Source organism: Paralichthys olivaceus, chromosome 21 (genome assembly GCF_024713975.1).
Source record: "Paralichthys olivaceus isolate ysfri-2021 chromosome 21, ASM2471397v2, whole genome shotgun sequence".
Taxonomy (NCBI): Eukaryota; Metazoa; Chordata; class Actinopteri; order Pleuronectiformes; family Paralichthyidae; genus Paralichthys; species Paralichthys olivaceus.
The window spans coordinates 19,114,133-19,136,980 of record NC_091113.1 but is presented as its reverse complement, the minus strand read 5'-3'; the positions used below and the strand labels follow the sequence as shown (position 1 = coordinate 19,136,980).

The 22,848-nt window shown below is 38.6% G+C and overlaps 2 protein-coding genes across 5 annotated transcripts; both read left to right on the top strand.

Annotated features, from left to right (window-relative positions):
- The first annotated feature begins 34 nt into the window (after nt 1-34).
- Nucleotides 35-9,909, top strand: trub1 (TruB pseudouridine (psi) synthase family member 1). Of its 4 annotated transcripts, none has more exons than XM_069518090.1 (8): nt 35-314; nt 404-499; nt 5,190-5,245; nt 7,496-7,577; nt 7,702-7,774; nt 9,247-9,386; nt 9,528-9,584; nt 9,691-9,909. In XM_069518090.1, the coding sequence occupies exons 1-8, from the start codon at nt 167-169 to the stop codon at nt 9,813-9,815; spliced, it is 777 nt and encodes a 258-aa protein (XP_069374191.1). In that variant the 5' UTR covers nt 35-166; the 3' UTR covers nt 9,816-9,909. The 4 variants fall into 4 exon arrangements, with proteins under 4 accessions (XP_069374191.1, XP_019938274.1, XP_019938275.1 ...); XM_020082715.2 differs by having other exon boundaries at nt 37-314; nt 9,665-9,909; XM_020082716.2 differs by having other exon boundaries at nt 39-314; nt 401-499.
- Nucleotides 9,910-15,027: 5,118 nt separating this feature from the next.
- On the top strand, nt 15,028-20,339 carry hhex (hematopoietically expressed homeobox). The gene is made up of 4 exons (XM_069518089.1): nt 15,028-15,737; nt 18,588-18,766; nt 19,545-19,595; nt 19,714-20,339. The coding sequence occupies exons 1-4, from the start codon at nt 15,341-15,343 to the stop codon at nt 19,957-19,959; spliced, it is 873 nt and encodes a 290-aa protein (XP_069374190.1). The 5' UTR covers nt 15,028-15,340; the 3' UTR covers nt 19,960-20,339.
- The last annotated feature ends 2,509 nt before the right edge of the window (nt 20,340-22,848 follow it).

Here is a 22,848-nt window from a genome sequence, read left to right as displayed (position 1 = left end):
AAATCAGAAGAAGAACACCATCCACCCGAGTAGATAATATATTGATAAAACGAACTGATCCACACTCCATACCAGCTGGTGGCGATAATTCACCAAATCTTTGTTTGCCAACCTATATAACATCTAAAAGAGGGAGAAGTGTATCCACCGGAGGAGTAAAACAGGCATGGCCAGGAACATGAGCACCAGCTTTGTCCCTATAACTAGTTCCTTGTCTCAATTGCAGTCTCTGAATGGGCTCTTTGCCATTTATAAAAAACAAGGGCCTACGTCTGCAGACTTGTTGAATACGTTCAAAGACGCTCTGCTCAAAGGTAACAGCACAGGAAAACCCCAAGAGGTAAGTCCACTGTCAGTTGGTGAAACTGTGAGTGAAATGTTTGTGTCTCGTGCCTTTCAGAAGCCGGTGTACAAAACCCAAACTCGCGTAAAAGAAAGAAGCAGAGCCTGAAGATGGGGCACGGAGGGACTTTGGACAGTGCTGCCAGTGGAGTGTTAGGTAAGTTGACTGTACCATGTTAACAAAGCTGCCACTGGTACCTTTATTGCCTTGATTGGATTGTAATGATGGGGGGCCTCATTTCAAGGGTCCGTTTTACCCAAACGCTTGTTAAACTTGGTCAATGTTTGGGCTTTAATATATCCATGAGGCTGATAATGGTTGTTTTAATATTATGTTTTTATTTAAAATAATGCACATTAGGTTGAAAAGTGCTGTTTTAAAAAGAAAGAAACAACTGCTATAGAGCTTTCTGAAAACGAATGTTATATTGAAGGAGTCAAAATGTGTTCTTTAATAAACCTAAATCTGCTTCAACTTGCTGAGTCAAATGGCCCAGTCAAGCGGAGATGTATGTGAACTTTATTTGATTTGCAGGTATTTGGTCATACACCAGAAATGATCAAATGAAAAATGTACTTGGTCTAGCTGGATGAAAAGTCAGAGCATAAAGATAGGATAGGATCAGTCCAAGGGTCACCAAAAAGACCACCATTCATTCTAAGAAGAAAAATAATGTCTGAACTTAATTTCACACAAAAAATTAAAACATTAAATTCAATGTATCAATAAAGTTTGTAGGATTTATCTACATGTATGTCACATATCGGCCTCATGGTTAACAGCTTTAGTGGCCAATTGTCCTCAAACTTGATAAGAAAAAGCAAAAGAATTGAACTCACAATAAAAAAGCCACTGAATCTTATTCAGGGAATAAGAAAATAAAACAGGTGTCATTTTTTTCTATTTTAGCAAACACACAAAAGGCAATCTCTTCTGCTGTCTCTTTTGCCCTGGTAAAAAAAAATCCACGAATGCGATATTTCGAATATACTCGATGTATTACACGTGAGATGTATATTCGATTTATGATATAGGACATTTCTTTTGACGCATAGCATCTTGGTCAATGTAGTTTCAAAAACATATGCATTTTCTAGCAACCTATCCTTATAAGTGAGAATAACTACAAACCAATATAAAACTGTGTTTAATCAAACTTTGTCCGTCGACATCACATAGGCCATAGTGTTATACCATGCCATGTTATATACTTTGTTTCTTTTGGCTTGTTGGGGTTCCAGACATGGTAAACGCAATGAACCCGTACATGGTGGTAAAATGACAGCGATCAACATAGGATAGGCTTGTAGGAAACATTTATATTCGACTCGAAACAAGGTCATTCACATTGTGTTTTAAGCCTAAATGTTCCTACGAGGTGCATTCAGGGACCGTTGGAAATGCGAACATCTGCTAGCTTAGCCACTTCCTGTGGACGTTTATGAATTTAACAGTTGTGCAGTGATTTAGAGGAGATTTCAAAATATTGAGATTCATATTGTATATCACGAAATAGCCTTCAAATATCAAATATCTCTCTTTCCCCCAGTTGTGAGGGGTGAAAGTGTGAACTCACAATTACTTGAATTTCTATGGGGGAGCTATTACTCTCTACCTGGCCCTAACTGTTCTACATAAATTCTTCCATCCTTTTCTCGATAACTGTGGAGCCAAAATGGAAAGAGGGAGGACAGAATAGAGAGAGAAAAGAAAGAATAAATGTCCATGATCCAAAACTGCGGCCTCCAGGAGCAAGCAGATATTTGTTACAGATCTCTCCAAGACAATGGTCTTAGTCTTGAGGCACACAGAGCAGAAAAATCCTTTGGAGTTAGACTTGGTACTTAGAACTCGGCTCAACATCCATCCTCTCAGAGCTGCAGCATTGGCAATGATGACAATATCGTCTGGAGAGAAGCTTTTTCTTGGCTTAGCCAATTTCTCTTACCCTAACCCAACTGAGCAGTAATTTCAGTTTGACGCTGAATGATGTTCAAGTTCTGAAAGTCATTTCTATTGTTCAGTTGTTTGAGTTTCATTAGACATTTGACAATGTCCGTTGATAGCTTTGAAAGGATTGTATTTGCAGGGTTGGAATTTTGTACTTGGCTGTTCCTTCTTCATTGCATTACTGAAATATGAGTTAATTCCATCTGAGCCTGCATTTAAATTTGGCTAACTTGGCATAAGCTGCAGCCAACTCTGTGTCCATCTGCAGTTGTTTTTTTTTTGTCTTTTCAGACAATCTTCTTGAGCTTTCAAAGCATGTTTTTTCTCCACCAGCCATTGTTTAACAATTAACAGTCTCCTCACAATGCTTAGAGAGCTCCTTTAAGGAAGTGTCATCATTGTGATAGTTATCCTTTGTTACTTTCAGAGATTTTAATTTGGCAATCTATTTGATTTTAGAAAGATGCTCAATGATCAGAAGGCATGCCCCGACATTTATATTCGACATGAAACGAGTTAATTTACAGTGTTTAAAGCCTAAATGTCTACTGATGTGTTCCGCCTAGGTGCATTGCAGGACTGTCAGAAATGATAACATCCGCTAGCTTAGCCACTTCCTGTGGACTTTTATGAATTCAAAATATGTACAGTGATTTCGAGGAGGTTTCAAAAATATTGAAATATATATCATGTATCGTGCTGTAGCCTAAAAATATAGCAATATTTGTTTTAGGCCATATCGCCCAGCCCTACTCTGTCGTTCTCCTTAAGGCATAATTTGCATTGAATGAAATTCAGTGTGAACAGTCAACCGACACACAGAGTAGGGTTCTCACTTACTTACAGAACAGTATGAAGTTAAATCCATGATCCAAAGCAGTTTTCACAAGTCAAGGATGCTCTGTCTCTGCTTCACTCTGTGGGGGTGGGATTAATTTTGTGAAATTCACTCCTGAGGTGTCACAGTCAGGTTCAGAGTTTGAAAATATAGAGTTAATACATTTACATTTAGAGATTTGATTTAAAGACACCTCAATTTGACACTCTGTTTTGACACCAACTATTTGCCAACTGACCAAAGTATAATAAACTCTACTTTTGCTCAAATTTGACCAACACTGAAAATACACTCACTGGCCACTTTATTAGGTACACCTTGCTAGTACTGGGTTGGACCCCTTTTGCCTCCAGAACTGCCTTAATTCTTCGTAGCATAGATTCAACAAGGTGTTAGAAACATTCCTAAGAGAGTTTGGTCTATATTGACATGATAGCATTACGCAGTTGCTGCAGATTTTAGGACTGCACATCCATGATGCGAATCTCCCTTTCCACCACATCCCAAAAATGCCCTATTGGATTGAGATCTGGTGACTGTGGAGGCCATTGGAGTACGGTGAACTCATTGTCATGTTCAAAAAACCAGTTTGAGATGATGTAAGCTTTATGACATGGTGCATTATCCTGCTGAAAGTGGCCTTCAAAAGATGAGTACACTGTGGTCATAAAAGGATGGACATGGTCAGCAACAATACTTAGGTAGGTTGTGGTGTTTAAACGATGCTCAATTGGTAGTAAGGGGCCCAAAGTGTACCACACCATTACACCACCACCACCAGCCTGAACCATTGATGCAAGACAGGATGGATCCATGCTTTCATGTTGTTTACACCAAATTCTGACCCTACCATCTGAATGTCACAGCTGAAATCGAGACTCATCAGACCAGGCAATGTTTTTCCAATCTTCTATTGTCCAATTTTGGTGAGCCTGTGCGAATTGTAGCCTCAGTTTCCTGTTCTTATCTGACAAGAGTGGCACCCGGTGTGGTCTTCTGCTGCTGCAGCCCATCTGCTTCAAGGTTCGACGTGTTGTGCTTTCAGAGATGGTATTCTGTATACCTTGGTTGTAACGAGTGGTTATTTTAGTTACCGCTGCCTGTCTATCATCTTGAAACACTGTTCCCATTCTCCTCTGACCTCTGACATGAACAAGGCATTTTTGGCACACAATTGACACTCACTGGATATTTTTTCTTTTTAGGACCATTTTCTGTAAACACTACAGATGGTTGTAGGTGAAAATCCCAGTATTTCAGCAGTTTTTGAAATACTCAGACCAGCCCGTCTTGCACCAACAACCATTCCACGTTCAAAGTCACTTAAATCCTCTTTCTTGGCCAGTGCTCTGTACCTTCAAAACAAAAGCATAAACTACCAAAAAAAACTAAATAACACACAATATCATCATCATTATTTTAGATTATCCTAAAGACCTAATATAACTTAGCTGCTATATGTCTAGACTGCTGGGGAAACTCTCATCATCAACTGAGCACTTGTATCTTGTATTCCCCCCCCCCATTCATTTTAATACATGTTAATAACTTTCTTTTTCTCCCATAGTCCCTCTCTCTCTCCCATATTGCAGGTATCTCTGACTCCAGATTTGCAGGAGAACAACTATTATTATTATTATTATTATTATGATTATTGTTGTCATGAGGTAGATGACTGAGATTGAGACAGGTTCTAGAGGTTTCTCCCTGTTAATGAGGGATTTTTCCCCTCCACAGTTGCCAAAGTGCTGCTCATTGTGGGAACTGTTGGGTTTCTCTATATTAAATATGATTTTATGGTCTTGACCTTCTATGTAAATTGCCTTGAGGTAATGTATATTATGACTTGGCGCTATACAAATAAAATGTAATTGAATAACTAGTTATATTAAACAAAACTAAAAAGTAAATAAACAAATAATAAATTGAAAAAACAGTAAATGGCTCCAACAACAATCTATACATCTTCATTATTATCTGTCCAGCACAATTTTGCCTTTTTGTGTAATGAAAATGAGGGTTGCAAGCAGGACTCTTACACTGTTATGTTCCTTTTAGTTGTAGGTGTTGGATATGGCACGAAAAAGCTCAGTACCATGTTAGCTGGTTCAAAGGTAAGTTTGTTTGCACTTGTGTTAAAGAGTAAATAGAATTATAAATAAATACAGTGACAAGAAAAACTGAAACTATTAGGATAACCTGGTTTCCTGTTTTGATTAATCATAAGATATGATCTTCTTTACACTCACAACTACAAACACAATGTGCTTAATCGACTAACACACAAACTATTTAACTTTTTAGTGTTTTTTATAGAAACTCACCGAAAAATGAAAATTCACTCTATCTACTCACCACGGTGCCGATGGAGGGGTGGGTATTATATATAAGAGTAGGCAGGCATAAGCAGCCACGCACTGGGAAGGAATCCCTAACATTCAAATTTGAAACGGCGTTATTTACACCATTTTCTTTAGCCTAAATGTCTGCTGATATCCTCCCCTGGAGCCACATTCTCGTTCGCATGTACACACTGCACACAAGCTCTCGCCCAAGTGTCTGCGCAGCGTGCACAGTAGCATCGCTAGTGGCTGAAATTTAGGCCGAAAACATGGCGTAAATGAAGCTGTTTGAATTTGAATGTCTATCACACACTTGGATGACACCACAGGAGCAATATGGATGCATTTTATGTTTTTTCTGTTTTTTTACATCTGAAGAAGTTTTTAAAACAATGAAAACAAAGGTGCTAAGCTAAAACAAATAGACAGCCACACAAAATTATAAAATATCGATAGATTAAACAAAAGGTTTAAAAGAAATGGGTATTAAATCCCTAAATTGTAACCAATTAGATAATAACCAGTGTCACTTTAACGAAACACAAACGACTGTTCTTTGAGTGGCGGTACCTAAATCCAAATGTTTCTGTTGGATTATAAAATTGTTCAGAAAGGGGAACGTTCCACTTATGTCCCAGGGAGTTACCACAGCTTACTCACTGCCCCTCCTCACTTGAACATCTGCGGCCACTGGGGAAGAGAAGGAAGCACCCTGAGCTGCAGACAATCACACTGAAGGCCCACTCGCACACGACCATTTCTTTGGTCACTATCCTGTACTTAGCTTATAGCAAGCATTGAACCAAGTCTTTCAGCCTCCGCGTCACGTCCGACTCTTTCAAGGATCTTAGTCCAGCCCTTTTTTCTACTTTGCCACCCAGTTTACAGTCCGCAAACTCCCACGGTAGAACAGCCTTAACCATCCATTTTCTTCTGCCCCCCTCGTGTCCATTTTCCCTGTGTTTTCTGTCGTCTTTCCTCCTGCCGTGCCTGTCCCAAACCAATCCTTAACAAGCACACAGTCCTGTGTCAACCAATCCTGAGCTGTGTGAGCTGTGTGAGGTGTGGTCCAGTCACAGCTGTTTCTTGATACTCTGATCCATAATCCAAATAAACATCCAATGTAAGTTCAGTCCATAGAGATTTGGCTTGTGAACCGGAGGGTGGCTGGTTCAAGTCTAGCATGGACTAAAAAGTATGGAAGGTGGACTGGTAGTTGGAGAGGTGCCAGTTCACCTCCTGGGTACTGCTGAGGTGCCCTTGAGCAAGGCACCGTACCGGCCAATTGCTCGCAGGGCGCTTCTCCAGGGCTAATAAAGGGCTCATAAAAATGAGTGTAAAAAAAAATTCCCCTTTGAGGATCAATAAAGTTTCTCTTCTTCTTCAAACGGAATTTTAACTTAAAACATGCAACTATTGGATCCAGTTAATTAAAACATAGCTTAAAAGAATATCTCACTTCCATAAATGTTCAAATGACAAATTTTCACCAATTTGGATAAGAACAGTACAATTATCTTTAATTAATTCAATCGATTTTTCGTGTATGACTCACAATTGTAACTTAGATAAAGAGCTGACAACATTAAAGACCAATTTATACATAAATGCAGAAATTTCCGAAAGGTTTGCTTAAGTTTCTTGCCCCTCTATATTAAAACAATATTTTGCTAGTAAAGAATCTTTGTTCTTGTCTCAAGATCATCTCTAGCAAACTAAAACAAAAAATACAAAACAGTAAGATTTGGGATTGGTTGGATGTGTGGGTGGACTCATTACAACAATGATTATTAGTTTTGATACATTCAAGGAAAGGGAATTGGAAACCCATAAATCACTAAATAGGCACTTTAACAATCTCCAAGATATATTATTGGTTCAATCAGTATTAACATTTCTCTGTACCGGCTGACTGATACTATTCATTGGATATCTGTGACAGCAGTGTTGACTAATAATATCAGCCCAGCTAGTTTGTAGATTAGGGCCTACACAAGACTACAAAGTGTATTTATCTTTCAGAAATATGTTGCTGTGGGGGAGCTGGGAAAAGCAACAGACACTCTTGATGCTACTGGTAAAGTGATTCTAGAGAAAGACTTTGGTAAGACATTGTGCACAAATCACATCACATCATCTGAATAGTTAAACTCTTCTGTTTGTATTCTATTACTGGAGCAGTTTGTGATTTATTTCCTCCTTTTTATTTATTTTTTTTTAAACAAAAGAACACATAACCAGGCAAGATTTTGAGGAGAAGCTGAAATCCTTCACTGGTGACATCATGCAAGTTCCTCCACTGTGAGTAAGGCCTCCAATCTGACTGAACGGTTTAAGTGTTTCACTTACAGATTATTTGTAGATAATATCCCATCCATCACATCAAAATCTGGTTTTGATGATCCTGTGGACTTTGGCATCTTCCCCACCATATTTCCTGTTTGCATACAAGATGTTGATTGTCATGGTAAATGGTCTGTATTTATATTGTGCTATTTAGACTTGATGACTCAAAGCGCAAGTACAGTTTTGCCGTTCACCGATTCTCACACGCATATTCATACAGTGCATCTATGTGCAGCACTTTCTCTATGTGAAGGGGCAATTTTGGGGTTCAGTATCTTGGATTTCATGCAGATTGGGGAAGACTGGGATTGAGCCTTTGGTTAGACAAGTTCACAGCAATGTAAAATGGCATTTGCTGAGCACACTGATAGGATGAACTTCAACTTTCTCCAGAAAAAGCCTTTGATTTCATAACCTGGGACCTTCTTTCAGATGATTAAAGGTGACAGATATGTTTTCTGAATATCTCTGGAGATATATTTTGTATAGTTGTTTGAGAGTCAAAACAAGACATTTGAACACTGAACTTCTGATGGACATAATTCACAATTTGCTGACATTTTATTACAAAAGATAATTGATAAATTAAAGAGACAGTGTGTAGAATTTTGTGATATCTAGTGGAGAAGTTTCAAGTTGCAGCTGAAACCCCCCTTACCTCACCCTCCCCTTCTAAACATGAAAGAGAACTTGTTGTAGCCTTCAGTTGTTTGTCCAGTCTGGACTAATGTAAAAAAACATGTCGGCCTCCATAGACAGAACCCCTTGATATAAATACAAAGAATTTCATATAAAGGGCCAATTTTTTTGGGTAAAGAAAACTACAATTGATACAATTTAGAAGAAACACACTAGTGACAACATCACTAGAATTATTTTATACAAAATTTTGCCAATAGATCCCTTTCACCTAAATATCATACACTGAACCTTTAACTAATATATATATTCAATTAATTATTCAAATCAAGATAACAATCAAATCAAAGATATGATTAATCAGCAAGCATCAAAAACTCATATTTACCAAAAAACTAGTCAATTGTTAGAGCAAATGATAGAGCAATTAGAAAAGTCAATTTATCCCTATGCACTATATAGAGGATGACTCGAAGCTTTTCACTATATAGGGGATAATGGTAATCAGTTATGGTTCAATGATAAAAGTAAAAAACATTTAAAACAACACAAATCACCCTTTCATCATCCCTACCTGTTTTCCCCACCCACACCCCACCAAAAGAATAATCCAACCTGCAAGAGAATGGGATGCCGGTCAGCAGTGCGACATTTGCAGGTGTATCTACGTAACGTAATGTCCCAACCCAACCCTTTAATTGAAAATAATTGCTAGTTGCAGCCTGATTGACCTGTAGCTAACTGATGATGATGCTGAAGAAAAGATTTATTGATATTTGTCTCTTCAGCTACTCTGCTCTGAAGAAGGATGGCCAGCGTCTGTCTGTCCTGCTGAAAAAAGGTCAGAAGGTTGAGGCCAAACCTGCCAGACCAGTCACTGTGTACAACCTGACTCTGCAGGAGTTCAAGCCTCCTCTCTTCACTCTAGGTTAGCACATGATGTATCATGAAGTATCAAAGGCTTTCTTTAAACAGAATTTATGATGGAATTTCCTAATACTCCCATGTTCTTTTTAAGCACAAATACAGTTTGAAAATTGTGTCACATTTAATTATATTTCCATGACAGATGTTGAGTGTGGTGGTGGATTTTATGTCAGAAGCTTGGTGGATGACCTGGGGAAAGGTGAGATGAATTCATTATATTTCACAGTTTCCCCCTCAGTGTTTTTATGGAAAAATCAATACACTGTGTGCATGCTGCAGCTCTGTCATCCTGTGCTCATGTGAAGAATCTGGTGCGCACCAAGCAAGGTCAGTTCACCCTGGAGGAGCATGCCTTACACGAGGAGCAGTGGACACTGGAGCATGTCCTGCACTCTCTGCAGCCCTGTACACAGTTGGAGCAGGGTACTAAACCATCAGAGGAACACAATGTGAACAGGACCTAGGCTAACAATACGACATGACTCACTTGTTTGGCTTTTCGATGAATAAAACAGTTGATCCCAGTGTGGCTATTCCTCCTGGTTATTTCAGGTGTTTGTTACAATCATGAAAAACTGATACAATTGTTGAAACCTCTTTTTGGGGACTCTTGACCAGTGTCATTATTCTGGACTTTTGATTTTGATACCATGTATTTGTGGTTTCTATTTGTCTCTGTCTCACCTGCAGTTTCATTTTAATTTAATTTGTGAATAGTTCTGTATTTGAACTTTGTAAACACTCCAACCCCAGCTTCTATCTTCATTTGATCATAGCCCTCGTATTATAGTGTTAGGTAATAGAAACTCAAAGTGTATATATAGTATATGTATCACTTTTTAAAATCTTCCCACTGTTCTATGAAAATGAGAAGGAAAGGCTGTGTTAGGAAAAAGTGCTTGACAATACACATAGGAAATAGACTGGTATTATATATTAAACATAATTTGGACATGCATGACCCACTACTGGACCCATAATGAAAAGGTTTAAAGTATTACTTTATTTTTGAAGAAATTCTGTATAAAGAAAGAATATTTTGTGTGTAATACAGTTGTGAGAAATCTTTTAAAAAATCTTCAGTTTTGTTAGGATATAATGGCATTTCAGTTGTGGTATACTCACCAGCCACTTTATTAGGTACGTCTTGCTGGTTGGACCCTCCTTTGCTTTCAGAACTTCTTAGCATAGATTCAACAAGGTGTTGGAAACATTCCTAAGAGAGTTTGGTCCATAATGACATGATAGCATCACACAGTTGCTACAGATCCCCATATCCACCACATCCCAAAAGTGCTCTATTGGATTCAGATCTGATGACTGTGGAGGCCATTGGAGTACAGTGAACTCATTGTCATGTTCAAGAAACCAGTTTGAGATGATGTGAGCTTTGTGACATGGTGTATTATCCTCCTGGAAGTAGCCATCAGAAGATGAGTACACTGTGGTCATAAAGGGATGGACATGGTCAGCAACAATACTCAGGTAGGCTGTTGCGTATAAACAATGCTCAATTGGTACTAAGGGGCCCAAAGTGTGCCAAGAAAATATCCCCCACACCATTACACCACCACCAGCATGAAATGTTGATACAAGATGGATCTCTGCTTTCATGTTGTTTAGGCCAAATTCTGACCCTACCATCCGAATGTCGCAGCTGAAATCGAGATTCATCAGACCAGGCGATGTTTTTCCAATCTTCTATTGTCCAATTTTGGGGAGCCTGTGAATTGTAGCCTCAGTTTCCTGTTCTTAGCTGACAGGAGTGGCACCTGGTGTGGTCTTCTGCTGCTGTAGCCCATCTGCTTCAAGGTTTGACTTGTGCTTTCAGAGATGGTATTCTGCATACCTTGGTTGTAACAATTATTTGAGTTACTGCTGCCTTTCTATCATCTTGAACCACTCTTCCCATTCTCCTCTGACCTCTGACATCAACAAGGCATTTTTGTCCACACAATTGACACTCACTGGATATTTTCTCTTTTTCAGACCATTCTCTGTAAACCCTAGAGATGGTTGTGTGTGAAAATCCCAGTAGATCAGCAGTTTTTGAAATACTCAGACCAGCCCATCTGGCATCAACAACCATGCCACATTCAAAGTCACTTAAATCCCCTTTCTTCCCCATTCTGATGCTCGGTTTGAACTTCAGCAAGTCGTCTTCTCCATGTCTAGATGCCTAAATGCATTGAGTTGCTTCCATGTGATTGGCTGATTAGCTATTTGTGTTAACAAGCAATTGAACAGGTGTGCCTAATAAAGTGGCCGGTGAGTGAATATGCATGGTCTTGTTTTTGACCTAACATGCAATTCTTACGAAGCAGGAAAAATATATTAATCAGTTGATTTGCAGAAAAGGTCAAAACTGTGCTCTCTTTTCATGGAGATTTCACATCCAAGTGTTGTTGCATCAGCACTGTTATATGTCATATTTTCTGTTTTTTCAGATTGAATAAATATTCAAGTGAAACTATTGTCTGTGTTAAATACTATGTTGTCATTTTTTGCATTCCTTTATACAAACACAGCATAATCTTATAATGATAAGTGGTTTATGAGTGGGGTAATATGCATCTGCCATGTGATGTAATGTCATGAGGCTGCTATAGTCGACTGAAGGTGGTAATGGTGTCAGCTGGTAGAGACCATTCTCTCCAGGAGCTATTAATAAGAATTGTTTTTAACAAAGGTTTAATAATTTTTGGGAAATTTTGGTTTGGAAGTGATTCTAAACTGTATTTCTCTATTACAATTTTCTTTTTGAAGTCATAGTTCCAATATATGCTCTTCAGCATGTCAAAACATTTAACACTAAATAAATACCTAGATGCTTTGTATATGATTAGGAATCTTACATCAACTACAAAATAAATTAATCCAAAATTAAGACAATGTCAAAATCTTTATAATAACTGTTCTGTTCTCAGTGTGTGAAAGGTGAATGAATGTGTGCATGTTGTACTGCACAGCTCATTGAGTGGCCATTGAGGAAAGCACAATATAAATGCAAACCATTTACCATAGCAGGAAAGCAAAGTTTTAATATGTAACAATCACAACAGATGACATGATCTAATGGGTCACTAAATGGAACTGAGCCATTGATAATGTTATTAATTGCATCTGTGCGATGCTGTGTGGGTTTTTTAGCTTAGTCAATACACATACATGTGTGTTCATATACAGATATGTTCATCGCGATATATGTATGTGTACATAGGTGGGCATAAATTCATGAAAACATTTATGTTAACTTATATTCTCTATGTACATAGATACATATGTTCATAGACAGATATATATTAATAAACATATACGTTCACAGACAGATAGACTACGTAATAGACAGGGATGTGCAGAGGATGTCAGAGGAGGCCCAAATTCAATAAAAAAGCACTTTTTGCAAATACAAAAATGAATGTGTGAAAAGACGGCTTTTGTTTTACTCTTTAAAGCAGAGATGTCAAACTCAAGGTAAAAAATATCATATGTCTATCCTGTTAAATAAATGTTTTGCCCTCGACATAGTCCCAGTTTTTAATTTTGGCTCATGTGATTGAGTTTGACACCTGGCTTTGGGGGGCTTGAGGTGTATGTGGAGCAAATATCCAACCTAAAACTATCTTCATCACTGTGTCCAGTTACTGTTACTGCCTACCAGAAGACCCCATTCTACACAACATTGAATCAATCAATTATAGCAGTAAAACAAATTTATAAGTCTATAAACATTTTATTCACATTTAAGTGTGTATTTCATTTTGAATTTGGATTACTTTGGCCTATGTCGGACCAAATTGCCTCATTTTGTTCAGCAGCCGGTATTGGCTATTCTTCCAATTCTGTCTCCGTTTCCTCTGTTCTCTCTCTCTCTGTTCTTCTTCTTCAGTCAAATCCTTTATTTTTGTTATTTTCCCTTCTCTAACTCTCAGTCTCCATCTCTTTCTCTCCTGTCTTAGAAATGATTCTTTAATTCTGGCTGTATATTGATTTTCTCTCTCCACTTTTTTAATACTCTCTGTTCCCCCTAAACTACTTCAGGAGAATAAAATGATCTAAACAGTTGTGATACCATAGTTGTGACACAAGAAATATTAACATTGAGATACTATTAAAATACTATAAAACTATGAACCTTATTAAACCCTGTCTACCACCGATGCACTCTGCATATGTGGAATGTCAAAATGGATTATTTTGAGTGACATCTGCCCTTCATATTGCCTGATTTTATTACATTTTAATGAATGCCTGGCGGTGTTGACAAAAAGTGGGGACACAACTTTGAAATATGCATGTGTCATTGAAAATAAACTTTGCTCTGATATGAGATATTATTATGTTTTTCTTTTAATGAAGCAAGCTCCTTTTAATAATTACAAATATTTATATCCATTTTATTGCACATTTATGATTGAACCCTTCTCTGTTGACAAGCTGTTTTAGATATAGTTGGAAGACAGTAAGTGTCATAGATTTGATATAATAATCATTAAATTAAATTGAGGAAGATAATTGTGTTGAATGTGTTTTGTCCCATGTCTCAAGACAGACAGACAGACAGACAGACAGAAAGAAAGATAGATAGATAGAGCGCCAGCTGCAGCGAAGCAGTACCAGCAACTCTGTCGTAAAGTTATCAATCGTTTGTGGACAGCAGTCTGACGCCACCGGACGCTGGACAGATCAATTAGCTGTAATCATTGTCTCGGTCCAAATATTAGTCGTTTAGTGGCCTCTTTCATGTCTTCAATGCTGCTTATATCCCTGTTTGTTCTCTGAGTCTACTTTATCTAAATTACAAGTTGGCAAGCTGCGGCGCGCGCTTTCAAGACAAATCAGAAAATCGAACAACAGGCTCGTATTTGTGCACACGTTTATCAGTGAGAAGCAATAGTTAGCGCAGCCTGAGCTGAGACGAACTGAGCTCCGCTGCTACCAACATAACTAGATGACTGTACACGTGCAACAGGTCGCAGACGCACGAGAGAGGCAGTGTTACTGACAGTATTGTAGCTCCGCAAACACACGACTCTGTTATTGTTTAAGACTTTGCGGAAACGTGTGTTGGGGAATAAGCGTGATCTTTGTATCGCCTTAGCCGCACTGATATGATGCATTTCACAGGAAAACTCCAAACATTCAAATCATGAGTTAATTACTCGCCTTTCAGCTGCGCTTTTAGGCCAGTGGTTTGCAGTTACCCGGTATATTACCTTGTTAGATAATGCTAAGCAGTTTCAAAGAGCTATTTAACGCAAGTAGATGCCGCTCATACAGTCTATATCCTTTAACAGTTTTTGTCCAGGGAACAGGGGAACTTGATACAAATACAAGACAAAGGAGATAAGAGCAGAACATAAGTTCCCGCTTTTGTATTAAATTTACAGCTAAATGATAAAATACACATACATTATTTAGCTTAAAATTATGGTGCATATGTATGCAAGTCACATAAAATGGAAGATCATCTAATTAAATGTATTTTGTGTGTTTGTTCCAGGAGCAGCCGAATAGCCCACTGATTCACCTGAAATACAATAATCTCTTCTTCTCTGCCATCTTGATCACTGTGGCTCCATTGGAGCTGAAAATAAGCCAATCAGGAATGGTCGTTGGCCACCTGCAGGAAGTTGACCGTGCACTTATCTCCACCCACCTCCGCCTGCAGCCAGATAACAGTCTCAACAGTTGGAGTATCTGCTTGTTCACCCTTGCAACGTGATGGACACCAAAACACTCTAACGGTCTGATCCACAACCCAGAGGGACTTTGTTTGGTTTGTAAAGGGAAGTCCGCAGACTGAAGGTTTCACTGAAAGTTACAGTAGATGGTTCATATCATGTAAAAAATTGAGGGTGTTATTTAAAAACGTGAGAGACGTTGTTGTTAAATAGGAAGGCTCTTGTAAGACTGTTAATTGAGTTCCAGCGCACAGCGGCGGCAAACAGCACCATGAGCGTCCCGCTTTTTGCACCAACTCCTATCCAGCCGGCTCATCCGACTCCCTTCTACATCGAGGACATTCTGGGGAGGACTGCCTCTACTACCTACTCTCCCTCGTCGTCTTCATCCTCCGCCTCTTCATCCTCCTCCTGCGCCACGCTGGTTATCCCAACACCGACTCTCGCATCGCCCAATTCTTCGTTCACTAGTGTAATCTCACCGTACCGGGCGCCGATGTATGAATCCACACCGATCCACGCGGCGCTGTCTCACCATGCAGCTGCAATGTTGACAACGACGTACGCCTCCGCCGGAGCTTTCGCCGGCCCCATCTACCCGTTCCACCACCAGCAGAACCGCTCCATGGGGGAGTACGCACAGGCTCTGCTGAGGCGCGACCAGCTCGGTGAGTTGGGCAAATGACTTGCGTGAAACTCGTAAATAATTCGGGGTGTAGGCATAGGTATTGCTTACTCATTTATTGTGAACGTAATTTACAGAATTTCCTTGAACATCCTGCAAGATAAACCAACTGACCTAAATTGAGCCCATTTCAGCCCAACAGTCAGGCTTGCGCAGTGGATGTGAGAGCAGTTAACACACTGTGCATCAAAACTATTTTTTTTATTTTCAAAAATTTCGTTTCAGTACCAACGAAACCAATTTTGCATTTGCAAGTGTGTCACGCTTGGTCATGCTTGCATATCGAGCTCGCGACCGTATAGTTACATATAACCTATACATAAACAAAGTGTGAAGGTTTGGTGGCTTGTTGTGTTCGGCTCATATTATTCCAGAAGAAACAGTTGTGCCGTGTTGTGCCGTGTCATTGACATTGTCATTACAACAGACATATTTGGGGCCTTTCTTTCCATTCAGTTTGCTGTGGTGGTGTGTGTGTGTGTGTGTGTGTGTGTGTTTGTGTGTGTGTGTGCGCGCGGGGGGGGGGGGGGGGGGGGGTAGCCTTGACTCGTTTTCCTGGCTCCCATTGTTCTCCAACATCAGAGGAGCAAGTCAGAAACATATTTGTGCTCTAAATCACTTGGTATTTCGCTGCTCTCTCTCTCTCTAATGCCAAATTTATCAGGTTCAAATGTGGTATCTGAATAAAATGTAAGCATCACATATAGACAGCGGTGGCAGAGGTTGTGTCTACGGTTTATTGGCTCACACCATTTTTTTAGGGGCATATTTGTCTCCCTTTCGCTCTGTGATCATCTTGTGTGTCAAGCTAAACGACTGACTTTGTGTTGCGCTAAACAAGCTGGGCCTTTCCGTTCATAACGGAAGCCGTGAGCCTGTCAATAGGAATAAATCTGCTTTCAGAAGCTGTTAAATGTTTTCCTGGCTCACCCGGCCAGTCGCTTCCTCGGGAGCCCGCTGCACGCTGCTGATTATTTTATCGACATCCTCAATACAGACATATTCAGGAAACACTCGGCCTCTGATAGCCCGGGATCCGTTTTTCACATATTGTTACACTTCCTCTGGCTGGCCAGCGAGGATGTGGCATGGTTGGCGGCTAGAAGAAAATAAAGCAAACAGAGCGACACGACAGGCCTAATGGGATCTTTGAGAAAAGATAAAGCCTCGTTTGAGAGCAGGCAACAATAATGAAAGAGGAAGGGTTGGAGTGACGTAAACGAGTGTCATACGTGACAACGAGAAACACAAAGACTAAGTCTTCTCAGAGAATAATGGGATGAATTCAGTGTATAGGCCTGATTTGTGTTCATCCACACTCATTTTTATATAATTTTTTTATTTTGTGAAACTATATTGAGTTTACGGAATAACCGACTTGTATAAAAGTTTGATGATGAAATTCACTCGAGGTTTTGTTTTGGCTGCAGATTAGCTATAGTATCCTCATAATACACAATAACGTAATATTAACTATTATTAGTATTATTATTGTTATTATTATTACTTTATTTTATATCATATTGCACATTTCAAAATAACCGCTACAATGTGCTTCACAAAGAGGACAATGAAGACAAAAATACAAAAAATCTAAAAAAGAAGCAAATTAATAGAATGTCATTTAAAATCTAAGCAAATTATATAGTTGTATATGCTGGTGATAGTAGCAGTTTTCTCCAGTTTCAACACTATCTCCTCCCTCATAGTTGTTCTTAATTAATTTAATAAGCTCAGCTTCAGCGTAGCCCAGCTATTTCATTTTAATAGGAATAAACACCAGATAAATTAAGATCATCAGAAAGAAAAGCTGAGGAAGAAGTCATTGTATGCGTGAACTCGACATTGTTTTTAATCATTACAGTACCAATACACATAATCATAAATACTCCCGAATAAAGGACAGGACATCTTCACAGAATCTTTTTGAATTTCATGACATTTTTTTTGGTTTTTAGAAACAGATCACATGGGCCTGGATTAGCTAACTTCCTTTGGAAAAGAGCCGCAGTAAGGTCTTTGACAGCAGTTTCGACCGCAACAGATTTATATTGTGTCAGTGAGTCTGTGTCTGTTGGTGGATGCCATAGCCTATAATCACGCCACAAAGGAGGAAGCACATGCAGCGGATATTTGGCCATAGTTTTTACTCCGTCACGACCTTCCTTTAAAGACAGCATGCAGCAGGCTGGTGGGGGGTGGGGGCAGTCTTCCTGTCCATTAACTACAGAGGAAACTAGGCCTGAACCCGCTGCTTTACAGTCATTTCAACAACACGCAAAACGAGTTTTAAGATGAATTAATCTCAACAATTCACAATGTTTCCTGATTTATCTGAACTTTAACTGTGCACGTTGACCACTATATCTTATTGTTATTGAATCATAAAGTAGAGTGAGACTGTCAGTGTGTTACACAGTCAGATGTTTCGATGAATGTGTGCACATGGGGTCGCATGCTCTCGATCTGAAAGTCTTCCTAGGTTTTTTATTTGTATTTTCTGTGTCTAACTTCCCTTCGATTAAAACGACATATATCATTCAGCTCTATAAACAGCCTGTGTATAATACAATCTTCAATTTCGATTCACAATTGTTTTCTGCACCTTATAATGAGTCATGTGACTCATGATTTTCCCCAGCGAGAGGAATCTGAAAACATTTAGCTTTAAACTGGGAAAATGTAACAACGTTGCCTTTAATAAAACGTTAGTCATAAAAATTTGCAGGTCTGCCACATCCAACAGTCAAAATGAGAGCGACTGTCCTCGTATATGATGCAACTTTATGGGGACTTGTATTAAATGCCCTGTTCTTCCCTCCCTCCTCTAAAGGGAAGCCACTGCTATGGACTCCCTTCATGCAGCGACCGCTGCACAAGAGAAAAGGTGGTCAGGTCAGGTTCTCTAACGACCAGACCATTGAGCTGGAGAAGAAGTTTGAGACGCAGAAGTACCTCTCTCCTCCAGAGAGGAAGCGACTAGCAAAGATGCTGCAGCTCAGCGAGAGGCAGGTGAGAATAAAAGGAAAAACAACTTTAATGTGAAGAAACCTCAAGCAGAATCAGACTCAATGGACGAGGAACAGTTGTTTAACTGCGGACGTGTTGCTATAATTAAATTAAATAAGAATGATATTTAAAGATGCAACGACGTTTTTAACGATAACAGCACCAGTAAATAATAATTATAGACTAATAAAAATAATTATAATAATAATAATCAATAATTTTGAATGAGAGAGAGCAAAAACTATGGGAGAGAAAAAACACAAAGCCACTGACGTCTTCTGTCGCCACTACTTTATATTATTATGATTAATTCTCAATAATCTAACTGATTTAGTTGTGTTTAGAAGTGTAGAAATTGCAGCAGAACTATTCTGCTGTCTGTTCCAATGTTTGATATTTATTTGTTAATAGAAGTTATTAATTGTGTTTGTGTTTGAAGGTCCTACAAGTTAATTTGATTATAAATGAGTCCTTATGGTGTAGTCCTGCGGCACAATCCTCTACGGTCTAATTTAATGCGGTGTGCATTCCACCTTTAAAATTATGGACGGGAAGTATGTAATTATTAATAATAATGGTAAAGTTTGACTCAATTAATAGCCTGTACTAAAAAGGCCTTGCAGTATTTAAATCTTCTTTGACAATTTCATATCAGTTTGGATAAAAAATATTTTAATCCGTTAATAACTGACGCAAAAACGAGACATTTTATCTGGGGCAGGATTCTAGCTTAATGTAATATAATAAGATATATTTTGTTTTGAATTGTTTCCTCTCCAAGGTTAAAACCTGGTTCCAAAATCGACGTGCGAAGTGGCGAAGGCTGAAACAGGTGAGGACTTTTGACAAATGTCTCATGACAAGCCTTCATTAAAAACAATTCTGTCCAACCAGGGATACAATTGTCCATACCCCTCTATGATCAAATCATCTGTTTCAATGTATTTCAGGAAAATCCTCAGGGAGGTAAGAGGGAGCTGGAGAATGACAATCCCGCCGGGAGGAGTAATAAAAGTGATGAGATGACCGACTCGACCGTTATGCAGAGCCCGGAACAGAAGCAGACAGTCTATGTGCGCTCCTTGTCCCCGCAACATCTGCACACAGCGTTGGACTCTAACGTGACATCAGACGACACTGACCAGGAGCTGGACATAGAGGACGACGACGAATTCACACGGAACCCGCAGTTCTGAAGGGTAACCAGTAATCCACAATGACGCGGGATCCACTGGACATTCAGAGCTGGATGATGAAGGCCAGCGGAATCTTCTCACACCTATAAATCTGGTCACTCACCTCCATTCAGACCATTTGGCAAAATAGTCACTGGTGTAATATTTAGGTAACGTTTACGTCACTTAATCCTGTATGACGCGTCTTTTTGTATATAAAGCATATTCGTTTTGAATGTCACTTTGTTACTTCGAACACTGTAAATTAGTTGAACTGTATGTTGTTTTAAATGAGAAACATTTTTAAGTCAGGCTGTTGCCATATGTTATATGAAATCAATACAGACCAAATAATGATGTGGTTAATTGCATATAATAATAAACATATTTTCTGATGAGAATACGGCTAGAATTTTATTGTGATTTAGTATTTTTTTAATTGCTACAGGAAAAAGGTGTGTGACGTGTTTTAAATTATAGATCATTATAATTTGGCAAACGGAAAATATAAATCAATATAAACAAATTAATTAACCAATAATATTTGGACATTTTGAATGACTACAAAATATTGAGTTTACTGGGGAAACATACGTTTTAAGAATGTATTGTATATTCACAGACTACTTGTTTTCATATGGTCTGCTGCTGATCATGTTAAAAACATTAAAGCCCAATTTAAATGCTACCTATGTAGCTATGATTGGCTGCTCTCACATGAGATCTAAGATATTTTGTAGTTTGTAGTTTTTTTATCTTATGACTTTATTATACATAATGATAAAACATTAGACTTTGCGTTGGAATTAAGTGAAATTATTTTTCACATGTTAGGTGTTTCCTTTTTTCTTTCCACTGGTTTAATCGGACTCTGTCGGTTGTCTGGAATGTTTCATCTAATTAACTAATAATCCAGTTTTATGCAAAACAATCAAATTAGCCTAATGTCATTGATGCATCAATAATTTTATGTATAGCTAGTCAAGTTGTAAGTAATGTTAACTACTTAATTAGCTACTCTGTTAATCTGCAATAACAGAGTTTGCATTAAATTCTCAAAATGTATCAATTGTTCTGGGTGAATTTTTCCAACTGGAAAGTAATCACAACTGATGCGTAGACCTGGTCCTATACTGTAACAATTTCAAATACCCATACATTTTTATGATAATGTGCACAGTATGATGCAAATTAGTTTTTATTAATTTGATTTCATATTATTGTTGTTTGATAAATGACACCCTGGATGGATGTTGCTGAATATGTAAGTTTCCCACTTAAAGATGCAGACCCTCACTGCTCTATTTTACTGCCTCCTGATTTCCCAGCGAGTCAAAGCAGCCACAGATTAGCAAACAGTTTAGTCCATGTTGATCGTTGTCCCATCACCACCTTCATCTTCAAATAGCTTATCACTGAGGCCTCATGCAGACACTGTGAGTGGGAGTTTTTCAGTAAGTAGATTAGGTTAATGATTGAGTGAACCTTCAGAACAGCAGGAACTACAGACAGATAGCAGGCCACTGATTGATAGTCATGCAATATGTCCTTAGTACTTTTTAATATAAGGGATGATTATAGTCATTGAGACTAACATTTAAACTGAGATTATGGGCCTGATTAGTAAATTAGGGAAGACTAATTTTTAACCATTTGTGATGCTTAAAGGCAAAAGGTCATTGCTCCCATAACCTGTTTGAGTTGCATTACTGAGGTTCAATGGCCTTTCATGTACAAGACTATTCCTAAACCAACAGTATGCACATTGATCTTAGCCTCTGTATTGTGTAATGGTTCACAAATTGTGCAGGGTAAAGTCAACATTCGGAGGAATAGCACACACAGTTGGTGGGTAAAATTTTAAGCAGATAGCTGGTCTGTTCTTGAGTGCCTGTCTGATCTGGTCAATTCACACACACCACACACACACACACACACAAACACACACACACACACACACACACACACACACACAAACACACACACACACACACACACACACACACACACACACACACACACACACACACAAATTATTGTATGCCATACATATGATCAATATGTGACACATGTTTCTACTAATGACCAAGACTATGATTGTATCTGCATAGTGTTTTATTTATTTATCCTACAATCTACAATCTAGATCAAATAAAGCATGTTCATGTTTTATTAATTATTATCTTTATTAAGATAAAAAATAGTGGCTTGAAGCACAAGACATGATGTGTTAACTTCCTCAGTACTTAACCAAATCATGAATGGCTCAAGCGTAAATACATGGACACAGGACATGAACCAACACTAATGTCCTAGCCTAACCTTAGAAAACGTATGTGCTTCATTTGGCACAAAACTGAGGAAAACAGCAGAGGGACCAAAGTTTGGGGAATTTAAAAACATTAGAATATATTGGCCCCCCTGTGGTAAAAAAAGGCGCTAAAACATAGAGCAGACTTTTGCAGATGTTGTGGTGGGGGATTTTGAAAGACTCTTGAGGCTGAGCCCTTCCTTGGTGATACAAAGATAGACAGTGCATCCGTCCAATTAGCAACGACCCTGGTAGACAGCCTGTAGATCATGTTTTCTGCTTTGTGGTTACAGTTTCTGTATTGTGAGTTCTGTTTTGATTTGTTGTTGTTTTTTACCCATCTGTCACGATAATCCCATATTATGGCATTAAATTGTAAATAACCATTTTTATACAGTAGTGGGCTCAGTAGTGGGAGAGCCAGGTTTTATGATTTTATTTTCTTATATATTTTCAAAGATAAGCCCATATGTTCATGTGGACTGAAGATATTCTTTTTTTGTAATTAAAGGTTCAGTGTGTAAGATTAGGTGAAAGGGATTTTTGGCAGAAATTAAATATAAAATAATCCTAGTGATGTTTTCACTGGTGTTTTTCAT

Excerpts from the sequence above, each read along its gene's own strand:
- trub1 (XM_020082714.2), top strand. The coding sequence starts at position 167 with ATGGCCAGGAACATGAGCACCAGCTTTGTCCCTATAACTAGTTCCTTG. Across the intron at positions 7,578-7,701 it reads GATTCTAGAGAAAGACTTTG|AACACATAACCAGGCAAGAT; the intron begins GTAAGACATTGT and ends TTTAAACAAAAG. Across the intron at positions 9,387-9,527 it reads GCCTCCTCTCTTCACTCTAG|ATGTTGAGTGTGGTGGTGGA; the intron begins GTTAGCACATGA and ends TTTCCATGACAG.
- hhex (XM_069518089.1), top strand. The coding sequence starts at position 15,341 with ATGAGCGTCCCGCTTTTTGCACCAACTCCTATCCAGCCGGCTCATCCG. Across the intron at positions 15,738-18,587 it reads GCTGAGGCGCGACCAGCTCG|GGAAGCCACTGCTATGGACT; the intron begins GTGAGTTGGGCA and ends CCTCCTCTAAAG. Across the intron at positions 18,767-19,544 it reads TGCAGCTCAGCGAGAGGCAG|GTTAAAACCTGGTTCCAAAA; the intron begins GTGAGAATAAAA and ends TTCCTCTCCAAG.